This window comes from Scardinius erythrophthalmus (genome assembly GCF_964197995.2).
Source record: "Scardinius erythrophthalmus genome assembly, chromosome: 9".
Classification (NCBI taxonomy): domain Eukaryota; kingdom Metazoa; phylum Chordata; class Actinopteri; order Cypriniformes; family Leuciscidae; genus Scardinius; species Scardinius erythrophthalmus.
Genome location: NC_138229.1, coordinates 23448260 through 23475235, shown reverse-complemented (window position 1 = coordinate 23475235; position 26976 = coordinate 23448260). Strand labels below are relative to the sequence as shown.

Sequence of the window (26976 nt, the reverse complement as noted above, 5' to 3'; positions counted from 1 at the left end):
GAAAGAGGCTTAAAACGTACATAATAAACATTTAATTTTTGCATTTGGGATGGCTGACAGTTTTAGCAAAACCTGTTATTTACATCATTGTCAAGTCAAACTTCACAACTGTACCATTGAAACATTTCCTTTGCATCATGCTTAGACATAAGTAGTGGATAGAAAACCTCTGTACAGTCCATTTTCCCCTACAGTTTAGATAAAACATGAATATATTAGACAAAAATTAGTGCTTCCAGCTTGATAGTGTTCATGTAGTGTGGCCTATAACACACCAGATTTCAAACTGGTATCTACCCCTCCATTTGGATACACCTATGAAGCTTCAGGTGCATGTTTGAACATCTAGGGTTATTAGTATATTCATGTTGATATTTAGTGTCTAGCATGGATTCCAGTCTGTCATGACTCATGTCCATCATTTATGAGTTTTTTGTGAACAAAAGCCTATGAAATGGAAGAATTTCAGTAGGGAACAACTAGTGCTAACTCAACAAATGAGGTAATGTGATTGCCTATTACACGCACACACTACCATTCAAAAGTTTGTGGTCGGTAAGATTTCTTTAAATGTTTTTGAAAGAAGTCTCTTAAGCTCACCGAAGCTGCATTTATTTGATAAAAATACAGTAAAACTGTATTTTGAAATATTACAAGTTAAATAAGTTTTCTATTTCAATATATTTTAAAATGTAATTTATTCCTGTGATGGCAAAACTGAATATTCAGCAGTCTTCAGTGCTATGTACATTATTACTGACCCCACACTTTTGAACGCTAGTGTAAATCCACTGACAGCTTAAGTCTGGTTAAAAAACAATAACATGAGGCTTAAACTTGACAAAAATAACTTAATGAATGAAAGAAGATACATTTCCTGTTTCAGAGCACAATGACATGTACATATATATACTGTATATATATATGACGAGTTGTTATTATGGTAGTTATCATTTGCAGTTTTCATTGTAACTAGAATCATAATGAACTAATACTGTACTGTACTTTAGGGAAGAGTATAGACTATTGCATAAAAATGGCTAGATGTTTTGGTAATGGTGGCAAATTGTACATTCACTGGATATCAGATACCTATTATCTCGGTCTATGGCTTTAAAATACTTTTAAATAATTAACATTGACATTTGACAGACTTTTTTAACCAGTCACATTGTAAATGCTTCAAATACAAAAATATCAAAATCAAGGCTCATCCTTCTCAGTGTAACTGATGAAATTCTGTGGCCTACTGACTTCCACAACACTAGGGGGTGCCAGTAAGGCACCCGATCACATGGTTCTCATGAGCTGTGGTTAGTTGTCAGTATAGTTAAAAACTATACTGGTCAGTTCATGTTTTTCTCTATCAGTGCTTAGGTCCAATCATCTCTGATGAAATGTCAAAACAGAAAAGAGGTTGTGGTATTCCTAAAATAACACTGAAAACAAAATGGGGGATATCAGCAAATGGTCTGGTTCACATTATCTGCATCTGTGTGTGTAGAGGGAGGGATGCCGACACACGGCTAACACCAGTCTGCAATATAGTCAAAGTCTACAAACAGGTCCTGCTCGTCCTGGTTTAAGTGCCGGGGTTCTCTGGGCGGTGTCAGCACTGGATCCTCTGAGGTAAATTCATCGTCAAAGTTACTAACGTCACTGGAACCTTGGATTATGGGTACAAATGGCGGCTTCACTTTCTTTGCTAATAGTCCATCCCAGTCAATATTCTGGAAAAAATAAGGTACAAATAATATTTATATTCAGAGAGAGAGAGAGAGGTAAAAAAAAAATCTTGCAAGGATTGAAACAGTATATGTAGCCAGATGTTTCGGAACTTACCCTGAAGAACAGATGTTTCTTCACATCCTGTGCGTCGCGTTCACCAGCTCCAAGTCGTCGCTCTGGATTCCTTCTCAATAACTGTGTACAAAGTGAAAAAATATTAATAACGAGACTGATACTCCTACAAAATGTGTCTACACTTGGCTGCTCCTGGTACCAACCCTTCTCATAATGGAGATGGCCTCCGTTGAGAGGAATCTTGGGTAGCGAACCTCATCATTTACAATGCTGTCAAACACCTCTTCTTCATCATCACCGGGAAACGGAGACTACGGAAACATGAATCCACTTAGTCATACAGAATGCCTAAAAAAAAACCTAAATCTACAGATGACCAATGATTGATATTGATTTCACTTTCACACTTATACATTTGCTTGAGTGTGAACATTATTTTGTTGGTTGTCTTCTTGTCTGGTTTGTTTTCATGTGTCAAGTAGTGTCACAACGTCATACACCTTGAGCAGAATGATGGTTAAGAGGTACACTACCGTTTAAAAGTTTGGGGTCAGTAAGATTATAGTTTTATACTTTAATTCAGGAAAGACGCCTTAAATTGTTCAAAAGTGACAGTAAAGACATTACAAAAGATTCCCATTTCAAATAAATGATTTTCTTTTGAACTTTCTAGTCATCAAAGAATCCTGAAATGACCAAAGAACAGATTTCACAAAAATATAAAGCAACACAAATGTTTTCAACGTTGATAATTATAAGAAATGTTTCTTGAGCACCAAATCAGCATATTAAAATATTTTCTAAAGGTGAATATTTTTCTGAATATTTTCATGCGACTGAAGACTGGAGAGAAGATTTTAAAATAAGTTAAATTATAAAACTTCTTTTAAATTGTAATAATATTTCACAACATTACTTTTTTTTTTTTTTAATAAATGCAGCCTTGGTGAGACTTCTTTCAAAGCATTCAAAAATCTTGCAGACCCTTATCTTTTACACAATAGCATATTTGGAGAGATGTACAAGTAAATGAGCTCTGACCTCCCCGACAAGCATCTCAAAAATGAGCACGCCGAGCCCCCACCAGTCCACTGCACGCGTGTAGGATGTTTCGGTTAACACTTCAGGAGCCAGAAATTCTGGAGTGCCACAGAAAGTGCTCGTTCTGTCCCGGTAACCCATTCCTAACACAGAAAGAGGTAGAACATGTGCATCTGGTGCTTGTACAGAGGGCAACACAAAAACAAACATACCCTTACCTTCTTTGCAAAGACCAAAGTCAGCAATCTTGACAAATCCCTCTGTGTCAAGCAGTAAGTTATCCAACTTCAGATCTCTGAAGAATAAATGTATTAATCCTCAAATAAATCAATGAAAAACAAACATTCTTGTCAAAATTTGAATAGTTAATAGCCCCGATATACTAGTGGTGAAGTTCTTTTTCATTCTTTACTTGGAGGTAAAAAGAAAGTGACCATACATCCTAAAGTGCATACTATTTAATACGTCATCGCCACGAACCAATGGTAGTTCGAAGGCGTTTAGCAGTTGGAGTGAACTTTTCTGGATCGCTTTGGCAAGCCGTTTCAAACTACAGAAACAAACTTGGTTTTGACCTGATTTTGTTTGAAATGGCGTCACACCAGTTTTGAAGTATATCGGGCCATAAGTACAGAGCACCACCAATTTTTCCACATACCTGTATACAATCCTGTGCTCATGTAAAAACTGCAACCCCAGGACGACACAAGCTGCATAAAACCTGCAACAATCAAGAACAACAGAAGATGTAGTGCTGATAAAGGCTTGATTACAACCATCTTAAAAGGCACGACTTTTGTGTCACTCACGTGGCCCGTGGCTCTGAAAACACATCGGCGTGAATGTGCATCATGAGGTCTCCTCCTGCCGCATACTCCATCACAAAACACACATGCTCCTTGGTCTGGAAACACGCAAAAAGATTGACCAGGAACGGGTGCCGCACGCTGTTCACAGTCTCGAATATCCTCTTCTCACACATCAAACTGGGAAAATAGGAAACAAGACAGGATCAAATAAGCTAGTAGTTGATATATGTTGCTCACAAATGATCATATATAAAACTTTGGAAAAAAGTTTTACCTTTCAACCTCATCACGGGCAACAATATCTCCTTTCTTAAGGGCCTTGATGGCAAACATTTCACCTGTAATACTGTATTCTGCTAGTAACACCTAAGGGAAAAGGGAAAGTGATACAGATGTAAGATGTTTTCATTTTCTGTGAACTGAGTTTGCCTTTCACCGCCACTATTTTGGGTATTTGTCAGGGCACCAAAATGTGTTGCTAAGGTGATTTCTGGGTGACTATGATCTGTCACAGAAAATAAATCCTGGAAAGCCTGATCACTTAATAAAAAGGTTAATAGCAAAAAAGAAGCGATGTACGAATATTAAAATTCGATTTTTTTCATGTTATGGACAATAACTGATAAATGGTCCATATTAAATAAATAAATAAATATTGTTAATTTAACAGTGTTATTAATTTATTCGTTCTTTTTTAAGATTTTTAAGTCGTCTCTTAAAACCCATTTCTTTTCCTTGGCTTTCAATTCACTGTGAGCTTCTGTCATAAATATGTGGTTTGCCCTGTGTTTCTTCGTTTTTTGTGTTGTTCAGCACTTTGGTCAGCTGTGCTTGCTGTTTTTAAATGTGCTATATAAATAAAACAAAATTGAAACTTGAAGTGGGCGTAAGATGACGATAAAGACATTCTAAAAACAGAGGAAAAGAGCATGCACAAAAAATGCCAAAGTATAGTAAATATCCAATAGTACTATTGCCTTAATCACCACTATAACAAAACAACTTTAAGCATGAACACCCTCGTACCTTTCCAAAATGTCCCCGTCCTAACACTGCAACACATTTAAAGTCTTTAAGACTGAAATGAAACTGTTCTTCCTCTTCTTCTTCCTCCCTAAAACAACAAAAGACCTTCAGTCAAGTGTCTATTTGTTAGTACAAGATAAACATATGAACTATAAAAAGTTCACCTTATTTCTGTGTTCTTTTGAAAAGTTATGAGCTGTAATGCTGACGGTTGAGTCTCACGTTCCACGACTTCCTCAAGGTCAGACTGAACAATGATGCTATTCCTGTCAATTCGGTAGTCAAATGCGGTCAAAGTGTCCTGTAAAAGAAAAAAAGACATTCTGTTTATACAAGATGAGACTGGATCTTTATGTTAATAAAAGTAACGATGAAGGGATTTCCTATTCCTTTCAAATGCAAGGGGGCAGATGAGAGACTGAACATGAATTATATGTCTGCTTCAGATCTTTATCCTCAGTCTTTTAACTGTGCTTTCAAGGAAACAGATGGCATCAATTCAGATGCCTGGGCGGCTTATCTCTACCACAACCACATGATAGCGTGTGATGTTACCTGTTCTCGCTCTTTGTTGGGGATCTGGTCCTCAGGCAGGACTTCTCTTATACTAACAGGAGAGTAAGGCTTTGGTGTAGCGTCTTTGTCAAAGTCCAGTTTTGCCACTATTGGGTCACTAGAGAGGCCAGACAAATGCAAACAGACACATAAAAGCACCACCTAGACAAAAGTGACTTGTTTACCAGTGTTAGTGTGAATTGTATGTTCATACCTCCTCAGAGCAGGGGTTCCTGGGAGACTGCTATGTCTAGTCTCAGCAGCCAGCTCGGCCACTTGAGGACTAAACGAGTTATTGGGAGAGGGAATGGCCCTCTTCACCAGCCGGCCCCAAGTACCGATGCTCATCTGAGGGGCCCGCAGAAACGTTCTCCCTACAGACATGGGAGATGAAAAGAAATACGTTCATCAGACCCCTATAAACCCCTTTACTTAGAGATCATGGTTATATAAACAAGAAGCTACAATGACAATAACATAACTTGCACCAAATGGTGTAAAGGTGCAGGAGCAGATTTGGGACTGAAGCCCTGGTCTGTTGACAGGTGGGAATAAAACACTGTCTTGCTTTATTACAAGCAGTGTAAAAAGGCACTGCATTTATAATTGGCCCATTATGAGTTATTTAGGTTGAAATAACCTTTTTTTGGGGCGATTTTTGATTTACCCCTATCAATTGATGAGGATTTCAGTAAGTGGTGTCCAGTTGTCATCTTGTAGGTTATTTAGCATTTTTAATCAAATTATGTGTAAAAACATTTAAACTTTTTACAGTTCAATCAAATAAAAAATCAACTTTATTACTTTTGTTTCATCCTTCACACTGAAAATGAAATGTTGAGTCTTTGAGTGTATTGCATTGTGGGATACACTACAATAATTGTTGAATATTACTCTTCTTGGCAAATGTAGTAGGCCATCTGGGTTTTTATTCTATACATACAAGCAGGTGTTCAAATAGAAATTTTAAATATGCACTACCAAAAAAAGGCCACAATTTAATTCTACAAGTCTGGCAAAAAGTCCTGCAAAGCTATTTTACCAATCGTTTTTGGTGCAAGAAACCGTTTTTTTTTTTTTTTTTTCTGAGGCTAGCAGATTTTTCCAATTGTTTTCAATGGGAGCGCCAGTAACGTGACAAGGCTGAGCGTTTATTTTTCTCGCCATTTTTTTACTGGTCATCGAGAGTTGAAGAATGTTCTACTTTGGGTAAAATGCAGCACTCATCCCTGTCACTTTTTACTCAGCTGTCCAATCACAGAGCAGGAGGGCCGGGACAAATAAAACAAGACCAAAGCCACATCCTGCTTGTACAACGGCAAAAGGTGACAACAAGCATAATAAAAAGCATACCAATTTAAAACAACAGCCAGAGAAAATACTTTACATTTTATCGAAATTTCTATATAGAAACAATACAGAAACAAACTATCTGTGAAACGAGATAATAGCAACACTTCCGCAGATATTACGTATCATAGCAAGCAAAGCGTCTCGACTGGAAAAAAAAAAATGCTGCGCTGCCAAAGCACTCTCAAGTGCCCACAGCTGAGCGCCTGACGTTTTCAGCTGGCTTAAAAACGCTTTGGTGGACACAAGGCCTAAAGGGTCTGATGAATTGACAATTACAAAAAAAAAGTCATAATACTCTATGTAGTGGAGATGCGCTCACCTTGTTGCTTTGAAAAGATCTTCTTTTGCCTTTGGAGTTTGGTTCTTCGCTCAATGACCGGATTAAAAAAGGTAACCTGTAACAAAAACGGCTTTTAGACCAAGCTCTTTAAATTAATCAAATTCCACTTCAGATCTACTAGGCTCAGTTTCATTAAAAAAGCAAAGGTGGGAAAACCTGCTCGGGGTTTCAGGGGCCACTGAGCGTGAGGAATTCCTCTGACTTTCTCACAGAGCTCCAGGCTGCTAATCAGAGGGCTCTTTGTGACAAAGTATTGATCGCTGAGAGACAATATTGTAAAGGTACCTCTGCAAACAGAGTCCCTTGTGGCTCAAGGTAAAGGCACATTCCATGCCGCTGGTTGTCCAGGAAGTCCTCCAGTCGCAGGAATTTCACTGCACAAAGAGACCGCCAATCTCTCCAATACACCGAGATCTCCAGCTCACGAGACTACGGCACACAAACATTTGTCAAAGCATATAGAAACAAGATGCAGGAGTGTTTTGAATGTATCGTGTTTAAATAAACATGTACTGTGTGTTTTACCCGGTCTAGCTCTAACGTAAACTTCTGGTCCCACGACTGATTACTGACGGGTTTCCAACTGGTCTGACCAACTACAGTGTTGTCAAGCTTCAGAACAGCACTAATCTCATCTGGAGTCAAACAGAAACAGATACACATATTAAGCTCCTCAACTGGCACAGTTGTATAAACTCAAATAAAAGGCGTGTGAAAAGCCACTTGAAATAAAGCACTAAGAACTACTCAACTGGACAAGTCATCATTTTTGGAGAGATTTCGAACGCTGGTTCCCCTGCGGTTCCCACGGCTCATGAAAGAGGAGCGCGTTTCACTGGGGCTCCAACCGGGCAGCGGCACCGATGTGGCTTTTGACCGTCCAGGAACACTGTCTAACAGGTCCTGACATCCCATGAGTCGAACCTCTAACTTGCCTGTTTTAGTCAATAACAGTCACCATTAAAAAAACACTGCTGTTCATGAGTTTCTGGTTAGTATGATTTTTAAAAATCTTTTTGAATGAAGTCTCTTCTGCTCACCAAGGCTGTATTTGTTTGATCAAAAATACAGTAAAAAATGTAATATTGTGAAATATAATTTTGTTTTAAAATAATTGTTTTCTATTTTAATATTTTTAAATGGCAAAGCTGAATTTTCAGCAACACTACTCCAGTCTTCAGTGTCACATGATCCTTCAGAAATCACTCTAATATGATGATTTGCTGCTCAAGAAACATTTATTATTATCAATGCTGAAAACAGTTGTTCACCTAAATCTTTTTAAGGAAACTGAATTTTTTTTTTCAGGATTCTTTGATTAATAGAAAGTTGCAAAGAACAGCATTTATTTGAAATAGAAATCTTGTATAAGATCATGCATGTCTTTACTGTCACTTTTGATCAATTTATGCATCCTTAATGAATAAAAATATGCATTACTTTTTTTTTTTAAAAGTACTGACCCCGGTCAGTTTCATTTAACATATTAAGCTAAATCTACGTGTTAGTCACCTGTGAGTGCAGCTGGTTTGGAGCTGTTCTGGTTCTTGACAGTGCTGTTGTGGTTCTGTGTGGATATGAAGCTCTGGCGGGGACTGAGGGCCGGAGAGGACATGAGCGATAACTCCTCCATGATCAGACTGCTCTTGGGGTGGTTTTTCGGAAGCTCATTGAGTCTCTGCTCCAGGGAATACTTCAACAAATCCAGCTTCTGATTGGACTCATTGAATCTGGCCTGGGCCTGGATTTCACAGAATTGCAGCAGAGGACTTAATGACAGTTATATGGATGCACAGGTGAACCTTACTTTGTATATGGTAAGCTGAAAACAATGGCAGTAAAAGAATAGTTCACCAGCAATGTTGTTTCAAACCCGTTTAATATTTTTGACATGGAACATAAAAGGAGAATTTTCATGCAGCTGTTTTTTTGCATATAATTCTGGTCCATCTGGTTGTGAAGTCTGACTTAACGCATCAACATTTCCGGGTCCAAATGCTCTATCAGATCCCAAAAGCAAACAAATGGAACTAAAATATCTCATGGTGTGCAGTAGTACTCAAAAAAGTCTAACTTTTATCTTCATACCAAAATCTCAAATGGCCACGAAACAAGAGACAGTAGTGTACATCGTGAGTTTTTAAAGCTTAGCTTAAAGGGATAGTTCACCCATTAAAACTTTGTCATGATTTACTCACCCTCATGTTGTTCCAAACCTGTATGAATTTCTTTCTTCTTCTGAACACAAAAGAAGATTGTTTGAAAGAATAGAAGATTGAAAAGAAGACAACCAGAGAGTTGTAACCAGAGAGTTGACGTTAGCCATTGACTTCCATAGTATTTTTTTCCTACTATAGAAGTCAATGGCTAACGTCAACTATCTGGGTTGGAACAGACTTTTGGATACAGGTTTGAAACAACTTGAGGGTGAGTAAATGATGACAGAATTTTCATTTAGGGTGAACTAAATTTAAATGAATTTCAATGAAATGAAAATCAATTTGAACTTTAAATGTGTGCTATAAATAATTAAACAGTGCTCATATACAGCTGTGGAGATAGCATTCTCACTTGGAATGGAGCAGAGGCTTGAACCTGGAAACAGTATTTGTTGTGCCACAACTTAACAAGGAGATAGTGACCATGTCTGTCAAGAATGTCTGTCAAATTTTATCTGATTTTTATTTCACACTAACATGCAAGCTTACAAATTAAATTAAATTATATTATATTCTTTTCTTTAATTTAATTTGTAATCTTGCTTGTCTGAAATAAAATATTTTATATTTTTTTTTTATAATTATTATTATTTTACACAATTAAGCAACCTTAAAAATTATTTTATTTTATTTCACCCATGGAAGCTTACAAATTAAATTGTAACCTTGCTTAATTGTAAGTGTCAAATAATATATATATATATATATATATATATATATATATATATATATATATATATATATATATATATATATATATATATATATATATATATATATTCAATTCAATTCAATTCAATTCAATTCAATTCAATTCAATTCAATTCAATTATATTCTATTCTATTCTATTGTATGTCAAGCTCGTACACTGCTGGTGGTCTCTCTGACCACCTTGTTTTCCAAGACTGCAAGGGTCAGGAGGTGAAAACTATAAACATGTTAAAACTTAAAAATAGTGTTAAAAGTAATGACAATACAGTTGAAGATACCTCTGAGTGCGCCCTCTTCTCAGCCAGTTTGCCAGAGCCCAACAGCTTCATGACATTCTTGGCCCCCTCGGCCACAGCGTACTCTATCCGTGTGTGATGGCAGAGCTCCTCCACCCGCAGGTCCAGCGGACTGATGATGGGTTTGGCTGCACCACAACGCCACAAATATATTTATTACTTTGTGTTTTGTTGAACTGTGACTGTTAATGCTGGAGGAACTACGTTTGAGTGTTACCAATGACATCATTGTTGTCGAAGCTGAGCTCGCTGGTTTGACTGGCTTTGAGGATCTGCATTCGGATGAACTCAATCTTTGTTTTGCTGTCTTGAAGCATCTGCTGTGCTGTTGCAAGCAGTTTCCTGTCCTGTGAAGTCAACAACATAGTCATAGAACAGAAGTCATGCAAATACAGATACAGATTTTATGTGATGAAATGTTGTTTGACAGGAAATTATCTTCCTCATGTTTTTTATTTTCACTTCACTTTATTAGACACTCTCGTGCAGGCTGGTCAAAGGCTAAACATATTCCAGGGACTGCGTCCCGTCTGACAGACTGCGAGAAGGAAAGGCTTCCATTTACAAGTCATTTCCTGGTTGACATCAGCCCTTGTTTAATTTCCCATAGGGCTGCACTGTGCTTCAGGCCTGTTAACACTCCACATCCTGACGGTGTGTGTGTGTGTAGTCAGAGGGGATAAGCTCACCGTCAGCACCACTCCTGTGGCCAAACCTCTCAGGAAAGCTGCACTCTAACATGACATTAAAAGAGAAGCAGGAGTTCTGGGGTCCGTGTTTCTAACAAAGTGAATTTAAATGTATTTTATGTGTTGGCCTTTTTTCCTTGCTCATACACTACCATTCAAAAGTTTGGAGTCAGTAAGATTTTTTTATTTGAAAGAAATTTATATTTTTTTCAGCGTCAAAAGTGACAGTAAAGACATTTGTATTGTTCCAAAAGATTTCTATATCAAATAAATGCTGTTCTTTTGAACTTTCTATTCATCAAAGAATCCTGGAAAAAAAATATGACTGTTTCCACAAAAATATTAAGCAATTGTTTTTAACGTTGATAGTAATAAGTAAAGTCTCTTCAGCAGCAAATCGGCATATTCAAATGATTTCTGAAAGATCGTGACACTGAAGACTGGAGTAATGATGCTGAAAATTCAGCTTTGCATCACAGGAATAAACGTTTGACTGGTTGTGTGTGTAGGTTGAGGGCCAAAAGGGGACTATAGTGTTCTCTCCTGTGCTTTGTAAACAACAGAGTCCTGGATTCTACATCACTGGAAAAAGAGAAGCCTCAAGCAAAAAGAGTCATTAAATAAAACCAAATGGTACATTACCTTTGAGGAGCCATTTGAATACATCTGGATCATGTTCTCAGCCCCCTGCTTCACCTTCAACTCAATGTCGTTCTGTTTTTTCAGAGCCGCTAGTCTGCTGCTGCTGGTGCATGTTCGTGCTTCACTTTTGGGGCTGTCCAGTGTAAGAGGGCACTCTGGGAAACAAATGACAGAAAGTTATCCAAGGAAAGACTTCCTGGAGCAACCTAGAGTTAAACAGATCCCAAAAATGAAAATTCTGTAATCATTTACTCACACTTCGTCATTTGTAACCTGCATGACAGAAGGTATTTTGAGAATTATTATTTTATTTTTTTAATACAATGGAAGTCAGTGGACAACAATGTTGTTTGGTTGCCATTGTTCTTCTTTTTGTGTTCCACTAAAGACAGTCATACAGGTCTGAATGACATTAGGGTGACTAAATGATGACAGTTTTCATTTGGGTGGATTATCTATTTAAGTGTCTTGCTCAAGGGCACAATGGTGATGATGGATATCCCCTGTGGGAGGCTTAAACCCATTTTGTTTAGTGGACCATATCTTCAACTACTTCTCCACACAACCACCACCATAAAGGACCAATTGAATAATGATCATTTCTTTGGGTCAGAAGTCAGAAGCTGAGTAATATGAGAGCAACAGAAATTAAGTTTCTGTAGTTTTCTGAGGCGAGTTCCAGATTTTTGGCTCAGCCACAAATAACAGGAACGATGTTGCAACAAAAGCACCTGATTCTTTGTTTGACCTTTGAGAACCTTTAAGAGTCACATTTAAAAGCTGCACTAATCCAAGTATGAATATTTATTTTATGCTTTGAATTAATTTGTCATTATTGGTGCAGCAAAGTTTAAAAAGCGGTCCATGTGGTGAAGCACTCTTATGAGTGTGACTGCATAAGTCTTGCAGTTTTCCAGGAATGTTTTTGTGTGGCTGTGATGAGGGACTGCGAAAACTGAAATTATTTCAGTGAAGCACAGCACTACTTTACATGTCCAGACTAGAGAGAAAAAAAACTCCCCCACCTCTATAGGCAAATGAAACCAGTTAGACTTCTGCTAATAACAAACAAAAACAGCTTTCACTAAGGCACTTTATGTGACTGCAAAGCTGGGTAATATACAAAATATGGTAGCAGGCAACACACACACAAAAATATATTTTTGATAGCATCAACTGATGCTATAGACTTCAACAGAAATAAAGGCAAAACAGTTTTTATTTACATGAAGCACTTTTCTCTTAAATCAACAAGGTTAAGGTTCTATGTATTAAAGGCAAAATAAATCATAAAAAAAATAAATGTTAAATAAAAATCTCCCTTCTATTCATTTAGCAAAGCCTTTTTTTACTCTGTTTTACTCCATTGTTTTGGCAACAATGGAGTCGTCAGACTGAAGAAAAAAGTTTGGGGTCATTAAGATTTTTTTTTTTTTAAGAAATGCATTTTTTTCAGATATTTATTCAGCAAGGATGCCTTAAATTGAATAGTGACAGTAAAGACATTTATAATATTATTAAAGATCCTGAAGTTGTTTTTTTTTAAGTTCTATTATTCATCAAATAATCCTGAAAATAAATGTAACATGGTTTCCACAAAAATATTAAGCAGCACAACTGTTTTCAACAGTGATAATAAATTCCTTCTAAAAAGTGTAAAAAAACCCTCAATGCTTGAAAATCATGTGCTGCATAACCAAAACATGATTACATGCCAAGATAATAGCAATCTTTTTTTATTATTACATGACATGCAAAAAAGTGCACCTTCCTCAGTGTTCACATTCTTTTGAAACATTTTATCTTTATAAACCATTTCTAACATATAAACACGTGTGTATTCAATAAATCAATAATAGACCAGTTACTCAATTGACAATTACCCAATATCCGAAAAGGAAGGAGAAAAAAACAGCTTCACAATATAAAAAAACTAGACTAAAAGTCTTCATTCAAACCATGTGGTTGTATCAAGACTAAAAATCCATTTGCTTTCAGTTTGTAATTATTTCTGTTCCATATTCGAGTTACGATGCATCGGAAATACAATACCTATTCCTAAAAAACAATTCATTAACTGTATGATTTACATCTGTGAAATGTCGAGCAACTGGTTCTATTTATAGCACTTCTGTGTTCATTAATATGGAATCCCAGCTGATGATTGGTCTTACCCACATATTGAAGGCCACAAGGGCAAGAAAGTAATTATATATCACATTTGTTGAACAACAAAAAAATAAAATGTCTGATTTCAAATTCCTGTTTTTTAGAATAGCTAAAATTCCTTTTTTTATGTCACAACAAGCCAAACAATGTTTGCATGGACCTTTGATTGTTTTGAAAGCATTTCAACAGAAGTGGTATTGGTATGTACCAAGTAATCACATAAATTTCTTCCCCTAGAATACACAAACAGAGGTCCATCATTGACCTTATTCACAGTGGCGCCATCTTTGATTTTTAATGGTAATGAAAGCGAGGCTGTGAGGGACAGACATACATCTCTTCATTGGTTTGTACTGTTATTTAATGTGTTTTTTGATTGTTCTGCTTACGAAACACTGCAAAAAATACTTTTCCGAGAAATTTCAGTAGACAAAATTCCCAGACAATATTATGAGCTGTGGAAAATGACAAAAGATCTAGGAGCTTTAAACAGCTTTTTACAGAGGATGCCATTGAAAGCACGGTAAGTCTATTCCTCACAGCCTCGCTTTCATACCTGTCATGGTGCTGCTCTGATTAAGATCTATTAAACAATTTATTACATTTCTCGCTTGTGTTTAAAATATGACTGTTTTTTTAAAGATGTTTTTGACATATATACAGTGGGGAGAACAAGTATTTGAAACACTGCTGATTTTGCAGGTTTTCACACTTACAAAGCATGTAGAAGTCTGTAATTTTTATCATAGGTACACTTCAACTGTGAGAGACGGAATCTAAAACAAAAATCCAGAAAATCACATTGTATGATTTTTAAGTAATTAATTTGCATTTTATTGCATGACATAAGTATTTGATCACCTACCAACCAGTAAGAATTCCGGCTCTCACAGACCTGTTAGTTTTTCTTTAAGAAGCCCTCCTGTTCTCCACTCATTACCTGTATTAACTGCACCAGTTTGAACTCGTTACCTGTATAAAAGACACCTGTCCACACACTCAATCAAACAGACTCCAACCTCTCCACAATGGCCAAGACCAGAGAGCTGTGTAAGGACATCAGGGATAAAATTGTAGACCTGCACAAGGCTGGGATGGGCTACAGGACAATAGGCAAGCAGCTTGGTGAGAAGGCAACAACTGTTGGCGCAATTATTAGAAAATGGAAGAAGTTCAAGATGACAGTCAGTCTCCCTCGGTCTGGGGCACCATGCAAGATCTCACCTTGTGGGGCATCAATGATCATGAGGAAGGTGAGGGATCAGCCCAGAACTACACGGCAGGACCTAGTCAATGACCTGAAGAGAGCTGGGACCAGAGTCTCAAAGAAAGCCATTAGTAACACACTACGCCGTCATGGATTAAAATCCTGCAGCGCACTCAAGCCAGCGCATGTCCAGGCCCGTCTGAAGTTTGCCAATGACCATCTGGAGGATCCAGAGGAGGAATGGGAGAAGGTCATGTGGTCTGATGAGACAAAAATAGAGCTTTTTGGTCTAAACTCCACTCGCCGTGTTTGGAGGAAGAAAAAGGATGAGTAAACCCCAAGAACATAATCCCAACCGTGAAGCATGGAGGTGGAAACATCATTCTTTGGGGATGCTTTTCTGCAAAGGGGACCGGACGACTGCACCATATTGAGGGGAGGATGGATGGGGCCATGTATCGCGAGATCTTGGCCAACAACCTTCTTCCCTCAGTAAGAGCATTGAAGATGGGTCGTGGCTGGGTCTTCCAGCATGACAACGACCCGAAACACACAGCCAGGGCAACTAAGGAGTGGCTCCGTAAGAAGCATCTCAAGGTCCTGGAGTGGCCTAGCTAGTCTCCAGACCTGAACCCAATAGAAAATCTTTGGAGGGAGCTGAAAGTCCGTATTGCCCAGCGACAGCCCCGAAACCTGAAGGATCTGGAGAAGGTCTGTATGGAGTAGTGGGCCAAAATCCCTCCTGCAGTGTGTGCAAACCTGGTCAAGAACTACAGGAAACGTATGATCTCTGTAATTGCAAACAAAGGTTTCTGTACCAAATATTAAGTTCTGCTTTTTTGATGTATCAAATACTTATGTCATGCAATAAAATGCAAATTAATTACTTAAAAATCATACAATGTGATTTTCTGGATTTTTGTTTTAGATTCCGTCACTTACCTATGATAACAATTACAGACTTCTACATGCTTTGTAAGTGTGAAAACCTGCAAAATCGGCAGTGTATCAAATACTTGTTCTCCCCACTGTATATGTGGTACAACATAACATCAACAAATTTTTCTTTGTTTTGGAATATTTAATTGAGACGTCATCTAAAATATTAACTTTCTCCAAAGACGACTCCAATCACTGATTCTTATATCCACGTGCTAAAAATGTATCATTACATTTTACTGACTCAATATCTAAGTCTGTTCTATTTGATCAAATAGGTCTTATTCTTAGGAACTGACTATAGGGTAAACCCTGTTTTAGTAGTCACTACTTGCAATGGGCGGTTTCAATCCGTCGGTTTTCTATGTACCGTTGTCGATAAGATATGCTCAACTTTAAAAACTTTAACGTCCAGACATGGGAGCTCACTATCGTTGTTTTCCATATTAAATTTAATTGAACCACAAAAACAATTCATATATACATGGAAAGACTGTAGTTCCTTCCTTGAGCCTTTAAAAAGTTTGAAAAGAAATGTTTCTTGTATGCTTCATATTAGAATTTCTGAAGGATCATGTGACAATGAAAACTGGAGTAATGATGCTGAAAATTCAGCTTTTTCATCAAAATTGTGCCTCAAAATGTGCCTCTATAAACAGTCAACCTCAAACAATACGAACCATAAATGAAATTTAAACCATTTAATCTGTAGTTAAAGGATACGGTAACATCACAACAATCCCAAAATATAACATATCTCCAAAAATGCATTGATGTAAATAAAACTGCTACATAGGCAACACATATAAATTATGAAGGTTGCTGAGGTTCAGAGAGGAAGCGAGAAGGTTGTCTGTGCTTAATAAATCTTCACAGAGCACCTTTGTGTGGGAAGCACATGTTAATGATGAACAATTGTCTTTTGTTGAGCACCTGGAGAATCCTTACACAAGGCATAAACACAGATGCCTCTGTTGTGGTTATTATAAATAGAGTCCGCGGGTAAGAGAATAACGCACACACACAGCAGATATTACTAACCTACTACAAGGAGACTTAAGAGGTGCTTAAAAGCAGATTATAGGCCTTTAACACACTGGACTAGCAATTCATTTCCTACAGGTCAAAAGACGTTTGCTTATAAAGCTTATAAAGGCTAAAATATTAAAAACTGTAATATTAAGACATTATTACAATTTAAATAATTGTTGTCTATTTTATTGTATTGTAAAATGTAATTTATTACAAATGAATTTTCAGCATCATTAGTCTTCAGTGTCACATGATCCTTCAGAAATCATTCTAATACACCGATTTGCTGCTCAAGAAGCATTTATTTTTATAATCAATGTTGAAAACAGTTGTGCTGCTTAATATTTTTTCTGGAAATTGTGATACACTACCATTCAAAACTTTAAGACAAGTACAAAATAATAATAATAATATAATAATAATAATGATAATAAATATAATAATAAATATATAAATATATAAATATATATATATATATATATATATATATATATATATATATATATATATATATATATATATATATATATATAGCACCAACAATAACTGATAACGATTGAGCAGTAAATCAGCATATTAGAATGATTTCTGAAGGATCATGTGACACTGAAGACTGGAGTAATGATGCTGAAAATTCAGCTTTGCATCACAGGAATAAATTATATTTTAAAATATATTCAAATAGAAAACAGTTATTTTAAATTGTAATAATATTCTCACAATATTAGTGTTTTACTGTATTTTTGATCAAATAAATGCAGTCTTGGTGAGAAAAACATTTAAATGTTAATTATTAATTAATTTAAATCTTAATAATCTTAATTATTGCAAACTTTGGACCGGTAGTGTAAATGCTATACGGAAAGTCCACTGTCTGGGCTCCAGTCCTTACAAGTGCTGAGCAACAGAGAGCACGATTACATCATCAGTGAGGCACTGGCACGCTGTTCTTGCAGCGGCATCTGGAAGCAGATCTGCTGACTTCTGCTCAGTGGACAGACACAGACTGAGGAGGTCAACACAGAGGTGTGACACACGGCGACATTCCTCTTGCGCTGAGTCACCAAACAAAAGCCCCTTCACATCAGATAAGGTTTCCATGCCAGGCTAAATCTTGTCCCATATAAGGATGCAGTTAGTAGAGCAAGAGATTTGACCAAACTTCTGGCAGATATCTTCACCATAATATATAATAGTTCAAAGAGGTTTGCTCTGTAATCATTCAGTTTAGATGAACTGTTACACCTGTATTGTGTTAATGTGCTCACATATCTCAAATGTAAAACCTATTTATTATCTTCAAAGCAATCAAAAAGTGCTTTGTGGACACTGTGGAGCAAGGCATTTTTTCAAAAATAGCAACAATAAGGATGGCCCACTGGAAACCGCAAGACTGCACCATTTAATATTTTTTTTTATGCATTTCTGATCAAATAAATGAAGCCTTTGAAATTTTTACAAATATTACCCGTACCAATATATTGTACAATATAAAGAAAAAACAACAACTATACTATTATAATTTAAAATGACTATGAAATGATTAAAACATACAATTGAAAAAAAAAAACATTACTTAAAAAGTTTTCTATTTTAATACATTTTTAAAATGTATTTATTCCTGTGATGTCAAATCTGAAATTTCAGCATCATTACTCCAGTCTTCAGTGTCACATAATCCTTCAGAAATCATTCTAATATGTTGATTTGCTGCTCAAGAAACATTTCTTCTTATAATCAATGTTGAAAACAGGTGTGGTGTTTAATGTTTTTGTGAAAAACATGATAATGATACATTTACTTTTTCTGGAGCCTTGATGAATAGAAAGTTCAAAAGTATTTTGAACATTTATTTGAAATAGAAATATTTTGTAACATTATAAATGTTTTAGATCAATTTAATGCATCCTTGCTGAATAAAAGTTTTTTTTTTTTTACTGACCCCAAACTTTTGAACAGCAGTGTCTATGTGTATACACACACACACACACACACGATATATAAGGTTGTATATAATGATTCAACCCCCATTGCAAATCAGGTTTATTGGCAAAATTTACAGACGTTCAGCTGTTTGCAATGAACAAATCATACAAAAGTAATTGAAATAGATCAACGCAACAAATGTTTCCCCAAATTCAACTGAAAATGCAACTTTTAATGACTTCTGCAGTCTCAAAATTATTCATCCCCCTGAATAGAATGCCTCACAACAGCACAAATCTGTAAAACAGGTGTTGTCTCAAGCACACCTGACCTGATGCAACTAATCAAGGGCTTCATTAGTTGCACCAGGTGTGCTTGAGCTAGAACACATGAAATATCTGAACTAGCTAGGGCCTTGTCCACACTAAGGCTATGTTTACACGGAAATGATCTAAAGAGAAAACGCAAAAGTGGCGTTGCGTTATCACTTTTTATCTGCGTGCATATGGTGATGCAAAAGTGTGTGAAATTCGATGTAGTATGCACTCCAGACGGCTAGGTGGCAATGTGAAACACTGCCACACAACAACACCAAGTCTGCGTACTGCGCCGCATCTGTCTGGCAGACTTTTGCGTTTTTACCCTTTAGACGGGAACGCGACGGTGGAGTGTTTTTCAGATTTCCACTCTGGAGGGTGGTTTCACTTTTTTGCGTTTTTAAGTCCCAAAAACGCCGTCGCCGTCTAAATGAAAGGCACATCTGATTAAATATTTTTACGTTTTCACCCGTGACAATCTCGTGTAAACAGGGCCTAACACGTTTTCGTTTGAAAACGCATCTTTTTCTCTACATTTTGGCCTTACGTCCAAACTAAGAGTGTTTTTAGCAACGAAAACAAAAGCTTTTTGAAAACGCTCTCCAAAGTGGATACATTTCTAAACTACATTTTCGCATTGTAATGTGGACTGTGAAAACGGAGGTATTTGAAAACAATGATGTACGTTTAGTCATGTGACACATATTGAACCCATAGATATTCATGTATATACCGGTCTTGTGCCTGTTATGTGCTGTTCAATTTCACACAGTGGCTAAAATATGTTACTTTCCACACTCTTCATATCACTCTCCTGCAAAGATGACAGAAAATTCACTCGCATTTGCTGTCCTGCGGCAAAACATGAGAGCAGTTGCGTTTTAGACCAAACAAATAATGGTGAGTGAGTGAGACCTGGACACATGAGTGAATTGTGAGATATTTTGCTAAATAAAATTATCCTGCCAGAAGAATTGCGTGATAACTTGCTGTCTTGTTGTGTCTGTATCATCTCAGTGAGCTTTTATGGGGGTTTACGCATGCGCTGTAAGGTGAATTTAGCGTTTTCCGACGTTTCAGTGTGGATGAGAAACTTTTGGAAAACGCTAGTGTGGACGGAGAGCGTTTTGAAACAAAAACTCAGTTTTCAAATCTATCCGGATTAATGTAGACGTAGCCTAGTTTTGTTGAGTGTCATATTTGACTGCATGTTAGTCAAAAGAATGGTCCAAAAAATTAAGAGAAGATATCATCATCCTTCAGGAAATCCTAGGAGAAAACTTCATGCCGTCAGTGAGGAAGCTGAAGCTTGGGCGTCAATGGACCTTCCAACAGGACAATAATACCAAGCCTACCTAAAATTCCACCAAGGCTTGGTTGCAGAAAAAAGTCTTGAAAGATTCTACAGTGGCATCACAGTCACCTGACTTGAACCCCATAGAAAATCTCTGGTGGGATTTGAAGAAGGCGGTTGCGGCATGCAAACCCACGAATATTACTGAACTGGAGGCCATTGCTCATGAAGAATGGGCTAAGATACCTCAGAAACGCTGCCAGAAGCTGGTGCCTGGTTATACATCTCGTTTGCAGCAAGTCATAACAGCAAAAGGGTGTTCTTCTAAGTACTAAAGATGCTTGCCATGAAGGGGTTGAATCATTTTGAGACTACAAAAGTCATTAAAAGTTGCATTTTTAGTTGAATTTGGGGAAACCACTTGAAACATTTGTTGTGTGAGCTATTTCAATTGCTTTTGTTTGATTTGTACATTGCAAACAGCTGAAAGTCTGTACATTTTGCCAATAAATCTGATTTGCAAAGGGGGTTGAATCATATGGGGCGCTGCAGACAGTTGAAGCTTACTTATGACAGCTTTGCTCATACCTAAGAGAAGATCCTCTGGATCCTTTACCACAATATGAGCGTTGAGTTCCTGAAGCTCTTGATGCAGCTCCTCTAACTTCTTGTTGGATTTCTTGAGCATATTATCAATATATGCCAGTCTCTTTTTTTCTGTGGTGACCTTTCTGAGGTTCTCCACCCCCTCTTTAATCTTCAGCTCTTTGCGGATCTCCCTCTTGATCTGCTCCTTGATTTCATCTAGCTTCTGCTGCACCATGGTATCAGACAGGTCAAGGTTGTGCCCCAGGCCCAGCTGCTCCGAAACCATGTGAGCCTGTACAAAATAAAACTTTTATAGTCATCACAAGTAAATACAAAGCTTTCACATAAAGGTCTTTTTTTCCCATTCGAAAAAATAAAACAATAAATAAAACATTCTTAGTCAACACATTTATTTTGATTGATTGATGATTAATTTTTGCTCACAGTAACACGAGTCATTATATATTGCATTCAAATCTCCCAGTGCACCCTGCACACAAACCCCATAAGCATGAACGAAAACACACACAGGTACACATAAACAAAGAAACACAGTATCACTGACATCAGCAGGGAGGATAACTGGTCTGAGTGGGTGAGCCAAATCCTGCTTAGCCCAGCTCTTCATGGGCTCATGACAACATGTAAGAGAACTGACACAGCTCCTCTAATCTTCCTCCAGGGGAAATTGTAGCCATAAATAAAGATTCAAAACAAAGTACTGAAAACTTTCAGCAGAATGTGCTCATTCAGGTCTAAGGGAGGATGAAGGCGAAGTTCGTCAAATATGCACAGACAATTAGAAAAACATCTGATTTTATATATTCATATACGGCCGATATTAATGTCAATAACTAGCCTAATTTTCATTTATGACTGAAAATGTTATAATTCAATACCATTTTGAAAATATACTTGAATTTAGGCATCAAATTATAATGTACATCATGAAAAATGGATATTTCATTTATTTTGAGATTTGCTAAAGACAATTTACATTAAACAATAATATGAGTGTTTTAAAAGATTAAAGGCAGGGTAGGTGATTTGTTCCACAACCATTTTTTGTTATGCTGGTTGAAAGCGTTAGCTAAGTTAAGTGGTCTAAATCAATCCATGTTGCTGATGATCCGATGCTTTTATGATGCTTCATTAAAAAATGCTTGCTGTTTTCTCAATTTTATTAGTGTGTTCATTTTGTTATTGAGTGGAAAACGTGCACATATTTACATATTTAAAGGGGTCATATAATGGTACATGGCATGCACTTTTACAAGTTGATTGTACTGAAATGTGTGTTGGCAGTGCCTGTACACAACCATCATAAAATGATAAAAATCCATCCAGTGTTTTTTTTTTTAAATCATCTTATATGTTTCCTCCCATCTCAAATCAAGCTGTTCGATTTTGTGACGTCACAAAATCGACGCCCCTCCCACGATGGTTGATTGACAGCAGCGTTTCAACACAGAACCGCCCTTGCGCCCTCGTGAGCGAGCTGTCAATCATAGCACGCGCCGACTGGCGCGTTCATTGTTGATAAGCTGGAGCACTGAGTAGAATGGCGTCTAAGTGATTGTGGTGTTCTGTTCTTGGGTTAATAACGAACACAACAGTCATTTTGATGTTCCTAAATCCGTACAGCTGAAGACGCAGTGGCTGAGTTTGTTTTCGAAGGGAATATTCCCCACGATCAACGTCAATGCTTTCATGTTTGCGCGAATCATTTCACACAGCAGGCTGCTTTACAAACGAGGGTCAGTATAAAGCTGGTTTTGCTAAGAAGCTGCTCCTGAAAAAAGGATCGGTACCAACTATTTGTGTTCCTGCAGCACCTCCAGAAGAACTGAAGTGAGTGTAACGTTTTATTGACCTTTATAATAATCTTTATATTAATCTTTGCAAATCGCTTGCATGCTTCACGATGAATGCGGCTATTTTTACACTCAGGTACATTACGGCATGTTTTCTATGTATGACGTTCTCAATATAATTCATAATCCCATGTTTATAATGAACAACGCGTTATGGTTATTATTATTTCAAACAGTGTACGCACAGATCAGAGGGGCGGGGTGAGCAAAGCTCATCATCATTTAAAGACACATGCACTCAAACGGCGTGCTGAAAACAGAGCTGTTTTTGACCAGGTAAAATTAGTGTTTTCTTACAATACTAATGAGAATTTTTAATTAAAGTATATTACAAACTTTTAATTTAGACCCTAAAGAATCATATTAGCTTGTGCAAAAATGACATTATATGACCCCTTTAAACTTCGCTCTGTGGGGTGTCGTCGGATGTTCGCTCGCAGTATATCGCTGGTCATGTATTTCGACCTTTGTTTTACCCCTAAACGAAGAATGAAGAAGAACTTCGCCGTGAGTATATACCGTATTTTCCGGACTATAAGTCGCACTTTTTTTCTTACTAAACGTCAAGCCTTAATAAAAGTAAATCTAAAAGTGAAACTGAGCATGCACATTTAAATATCCAATTTCAACCAATAGGCTACAGATCAAATAAAATCTCTCTAATATTAGCAGATAATCAATATGGTACAGATATTATGCTTCATTAATCTGAATTATGTTGATTAAGATTTTCCTGTAAGTTATAACTAAAAGCAAAACTGGGCTGAATCTTCTGAAATTTTAGATTTGGTGACCCACTTGTTTATAGTCTTCATGCATGACTTCACTGTCTAAAAAAATAAATAAATAAAACATAACTAGCACTATGCTCACACGTACAGTACTGACTCATTGGTCAACTGAAGGTCATAGAAAAGCAACTTCAGTACTTCATTTTAGTTACTATAGGAAAAAGCCAGTTGCACCTTATCTCTTCCTTGTACCGCCAGCTGTGCTACACTCAGGACAAGTCACACACACACATACAAAATCAACATTAAAACAGCATAATAAAATAAAAAAGTCATTAATAAAGTGCTTTGCTTATTAAACTCAAACTGATGGGGTGAAAATCTCCCTTCATACACTAAAGAGAGTCTTAAAGAGCACTTTAACGAACTACAACCTCATCAGACCTCTCATTCACCACATGAAACCAAATTATGCAGCATTGTCTCTTCCACTTTCCAGAATACTCTTGGACTTATCAGTTCTGGGAACAATGCTGATAAAACATGTTTTGGTAACAACGTTGTCATTTCCAGTTTAAAATAGCTGAAAAACACACAATTCTGCTCATAAACTGAATACACTCGGCAAAATGAGTCTGCATGGGCATGGTTTTGCATACCAGACAACTAAATTTTCAAATCAGATATCATGATTATGTCTGTGAACAACTACATCAAAAGTGATAGGCTAATGGGTGGATTAAAAAAGTAACTATTGTAGAAAGGGTAAAAGTCCATATCTAGAAGTCTTCCACAAAAAGGCACGTTATAATTTGAGTTATAATGGATGACAGCTCATTGCAGTTATTGAAATGCCACCCATTGCCAAAAACATTATCTTGACATTTAAGACACTTCAAAAGCAGATAAACAGTTTATAAAAAAAAAGAAGAAAGAATTTAATTGGAATAGTTAATGTATAAATTGTTTCGTTTGTTAGTTATGTTACCTAACAAACCACTTAGGGTGTTAAAAGATGTGTGTACATTGTAAACACATTCAGTTTATCTTGATAAAGTTTCAAAGTTAGAAACAAGACTGCAGTTCAGCACTAAACAAAAAGACAAAAAGCAACAACCAAATAACTACAAAATGATTTGTAGAAAACGTTTCAAAACAAGCAGAAACCACGAGAACAGAACTTCAAACTATACTTCCCAGTAAACGTTATACTACGCCTCAATTCCAGGAATGCTGTGGTGGTAATAATGTTGGAGGGCGGCAGTGGACTTAATACAATACTGTGTATTAGCTTTATTTAAATCTGTTTTAGGTTTTGTCTTCATCCCATTTTGCAGTCTAACGTTAGTTAGGCAGCTCACTGAGTTAGGTTAAGACACAGCCAGTGGTTTCAATTCCAATCCATCAAAACTCCGTGTTTTCCAGTTGGCAACGCCGCATAAACCAGTCCAATTTTAAATGGAGACGATACTATGACTGCACGGGAGAAAATCCATGCTCTAAACTCCTGTCATAAGTATTTTTCATGCCCCGTTCCCCGTTCTCCCGTGTCATGAGCTCTTCGGCGGAGGGAGAAGCTCGTCCCAAAGGAAGAAAAGAAGTGGTTTGAAAGTGCGCGAGAGAGCTGCGCTTACGGCGCATACTATGTTTGTGAAGCATAAAAGTCGCCGTGCACACTTTACATCATTCAAGATTATTTTCATCAATATTGCACAAGATAACAAACTTTTCCTACCTGCATGGGATCGGCGGCCATCTTGGTTGTGAACTCTTTTGAATCAAACTCTGGGGAAGGGGAGGTGAGTGAGTCACTCCCAAAAAACAAGGCTGTTATGTTTCCGTCTCAAGCGAAAAGCTCTTGATTTTTTTCCGTACGATCATGGCCGGGAGACGGAGGGGGTCCCATGGTTGAGCTGAGAGTTTGTTGTAAATGTAGGGGTTTAAACCCAGAGCTCATGGCGGAGATCCGCGCATTTGGGGTGAACGTAGAGTTCTGCTGCTGCTAAAATCGGAACAAGGCAAGGGGAGGCGGGTGGCAGAACGACCCAAGTGCAAGTTTCTGTTCCCGCACCCATTCAGCCACTGCTAGTCCACCCTCGATCATGTGATCAATAACAGCTTCATCACTAACACAGAGGATTCAACACAACAGTCTAGTTCTACAGGAGCAGCAACTCTAATTATATCAGGACTTAATAGAGTAAATATAAGATTTTAAGTTTTGCTAATTTTATCTCCCTGCACTTTGTTAAATTGGTCGTCAAATGCCAAAATAACGCTGCTCCCCAACCCCTTTGCAAAACAATAACAAGACAGCAAAGTGTTACCAGACCCACCACCCGAGCAGCATTAAAAGGCAATAGTATCCCTCTCCGTAGAACATCATTTGCCCAAACTGCCTTTTCAGTAAAAGAGGAGAAATTATGGAATTCTCTACCAGACCACTTGAAATGTATTCCAACATTACCCACCTTAAAAAAAAAAAAAATTGTGGCTAATTCAGGAACAATATTTCTCTCATATTTAGTTTCTGCATTGTGCTCTCTCTCTCTCTCTCTGTATATTTTTTTTCCTCTCTTTTCATTGCATTTAATTTAATTTGATCTGTATCTCATTTATAATAATGTTAGTCTGTATTTTTATTTTTAACTAAAAGCCCTGTAGGGACAAGTGTTATGAATTAGCTTTAGCTAAAAACACTATGATACATACATCAGATGACTGTTTAAGTTTCTCTATGTTTTTTTTGTATCTGTCCCTATCTAAATAAACTTTAATAATAATAACTGTATTCAGAAATAACACTTTTTTGGGTGATTTTTACTTTACTGCGATTTATTTTGTAAGAGCAGCGCAACAAACCAAGCTAGGGTTTATTTTATTGGAGAGGTATATTCATTATGCACGGACTTGTTATGTAGAAGTAACAAAAAATCGTTCTATCGCAGTAACACATTATATAATTATTTTGAAAAACAAATCGTTCTGTTTTAAATTATTCTATAGTAAATTATTCTGTTGAACTTTCTATAATGACAACTTGGGGACCAGGGTGACTTTAAATAATTTAAATATTAAAATTAATAAATTTTCCCCAAGTAATCCTATTTCCTTTTCAACGTTTTTCACCCTCAATAACGATTTTTATTCAAGAACGTACAGTTCTTGAGACTTCTGGAATTACTAAATTATGTTTGGTGGGGATGTCTTCAAATAGACTTAGATTTGACTCCTTAAAATATTTATTTGACATAACACAATACTTATTGCATAGAGACTCTATAGAAGTAACCGTCATTCTATTGTGAGTCTATAAGGCAGGGCCACATTCTTTTATTAGGACTTATTCTTTAAGGACTTATGCTTTTAAAGCAGTGCAACGCATTCCTTTGTGATTTATTTTTTAGGTGCATG

At 36.9% G+C, this 26976-nt stretch overlaps 1 protein-coding gene across 1 annotated transcript; it reads right to left on the bottom strand.

Moving 5' to 3' along the window:
- Positions 1–11: 11 nt before the first annotated feature.
- On the bottom strand, positions 12–25712 carry pkn2a (protein kinase N2a). The gene is made up of 22 exons (XM_081375260.1): positions 25298–25712; positions 20958–21249; positions 11486–11640; positions 10372–10501; positions 10137–10282; positions 8440–8668; positions 7680–7862; positions 7453–7562; positions 7213–7356; positions 6907–6982; positions 5449–5608; positions 5235–5352; positions 4844–4980; positions 4680–4767; positions 3928–4019; positions 3654–3830; positions 3503–3565; positions 3063–3139; positions 2845–2987; positions 2007–2114; positions 1843–1923; positions 12–1730 (listed from the first exon to the last, which is right to left on the bottom strand). The coding sequence occupies exons 1-22, from the start codon at positions 25316–25318 to the stop codon at positions 1527–1529; spliced, it is 2934 nt and encodes a 977-aa protein (XP_081231386.1). The 5' UTR covers positions 25319–25712; the 3' UTR covers positions 12–1526.
- Between the last annotated feature and the right edge of the window lie 1264 nt (positions 25713–26976).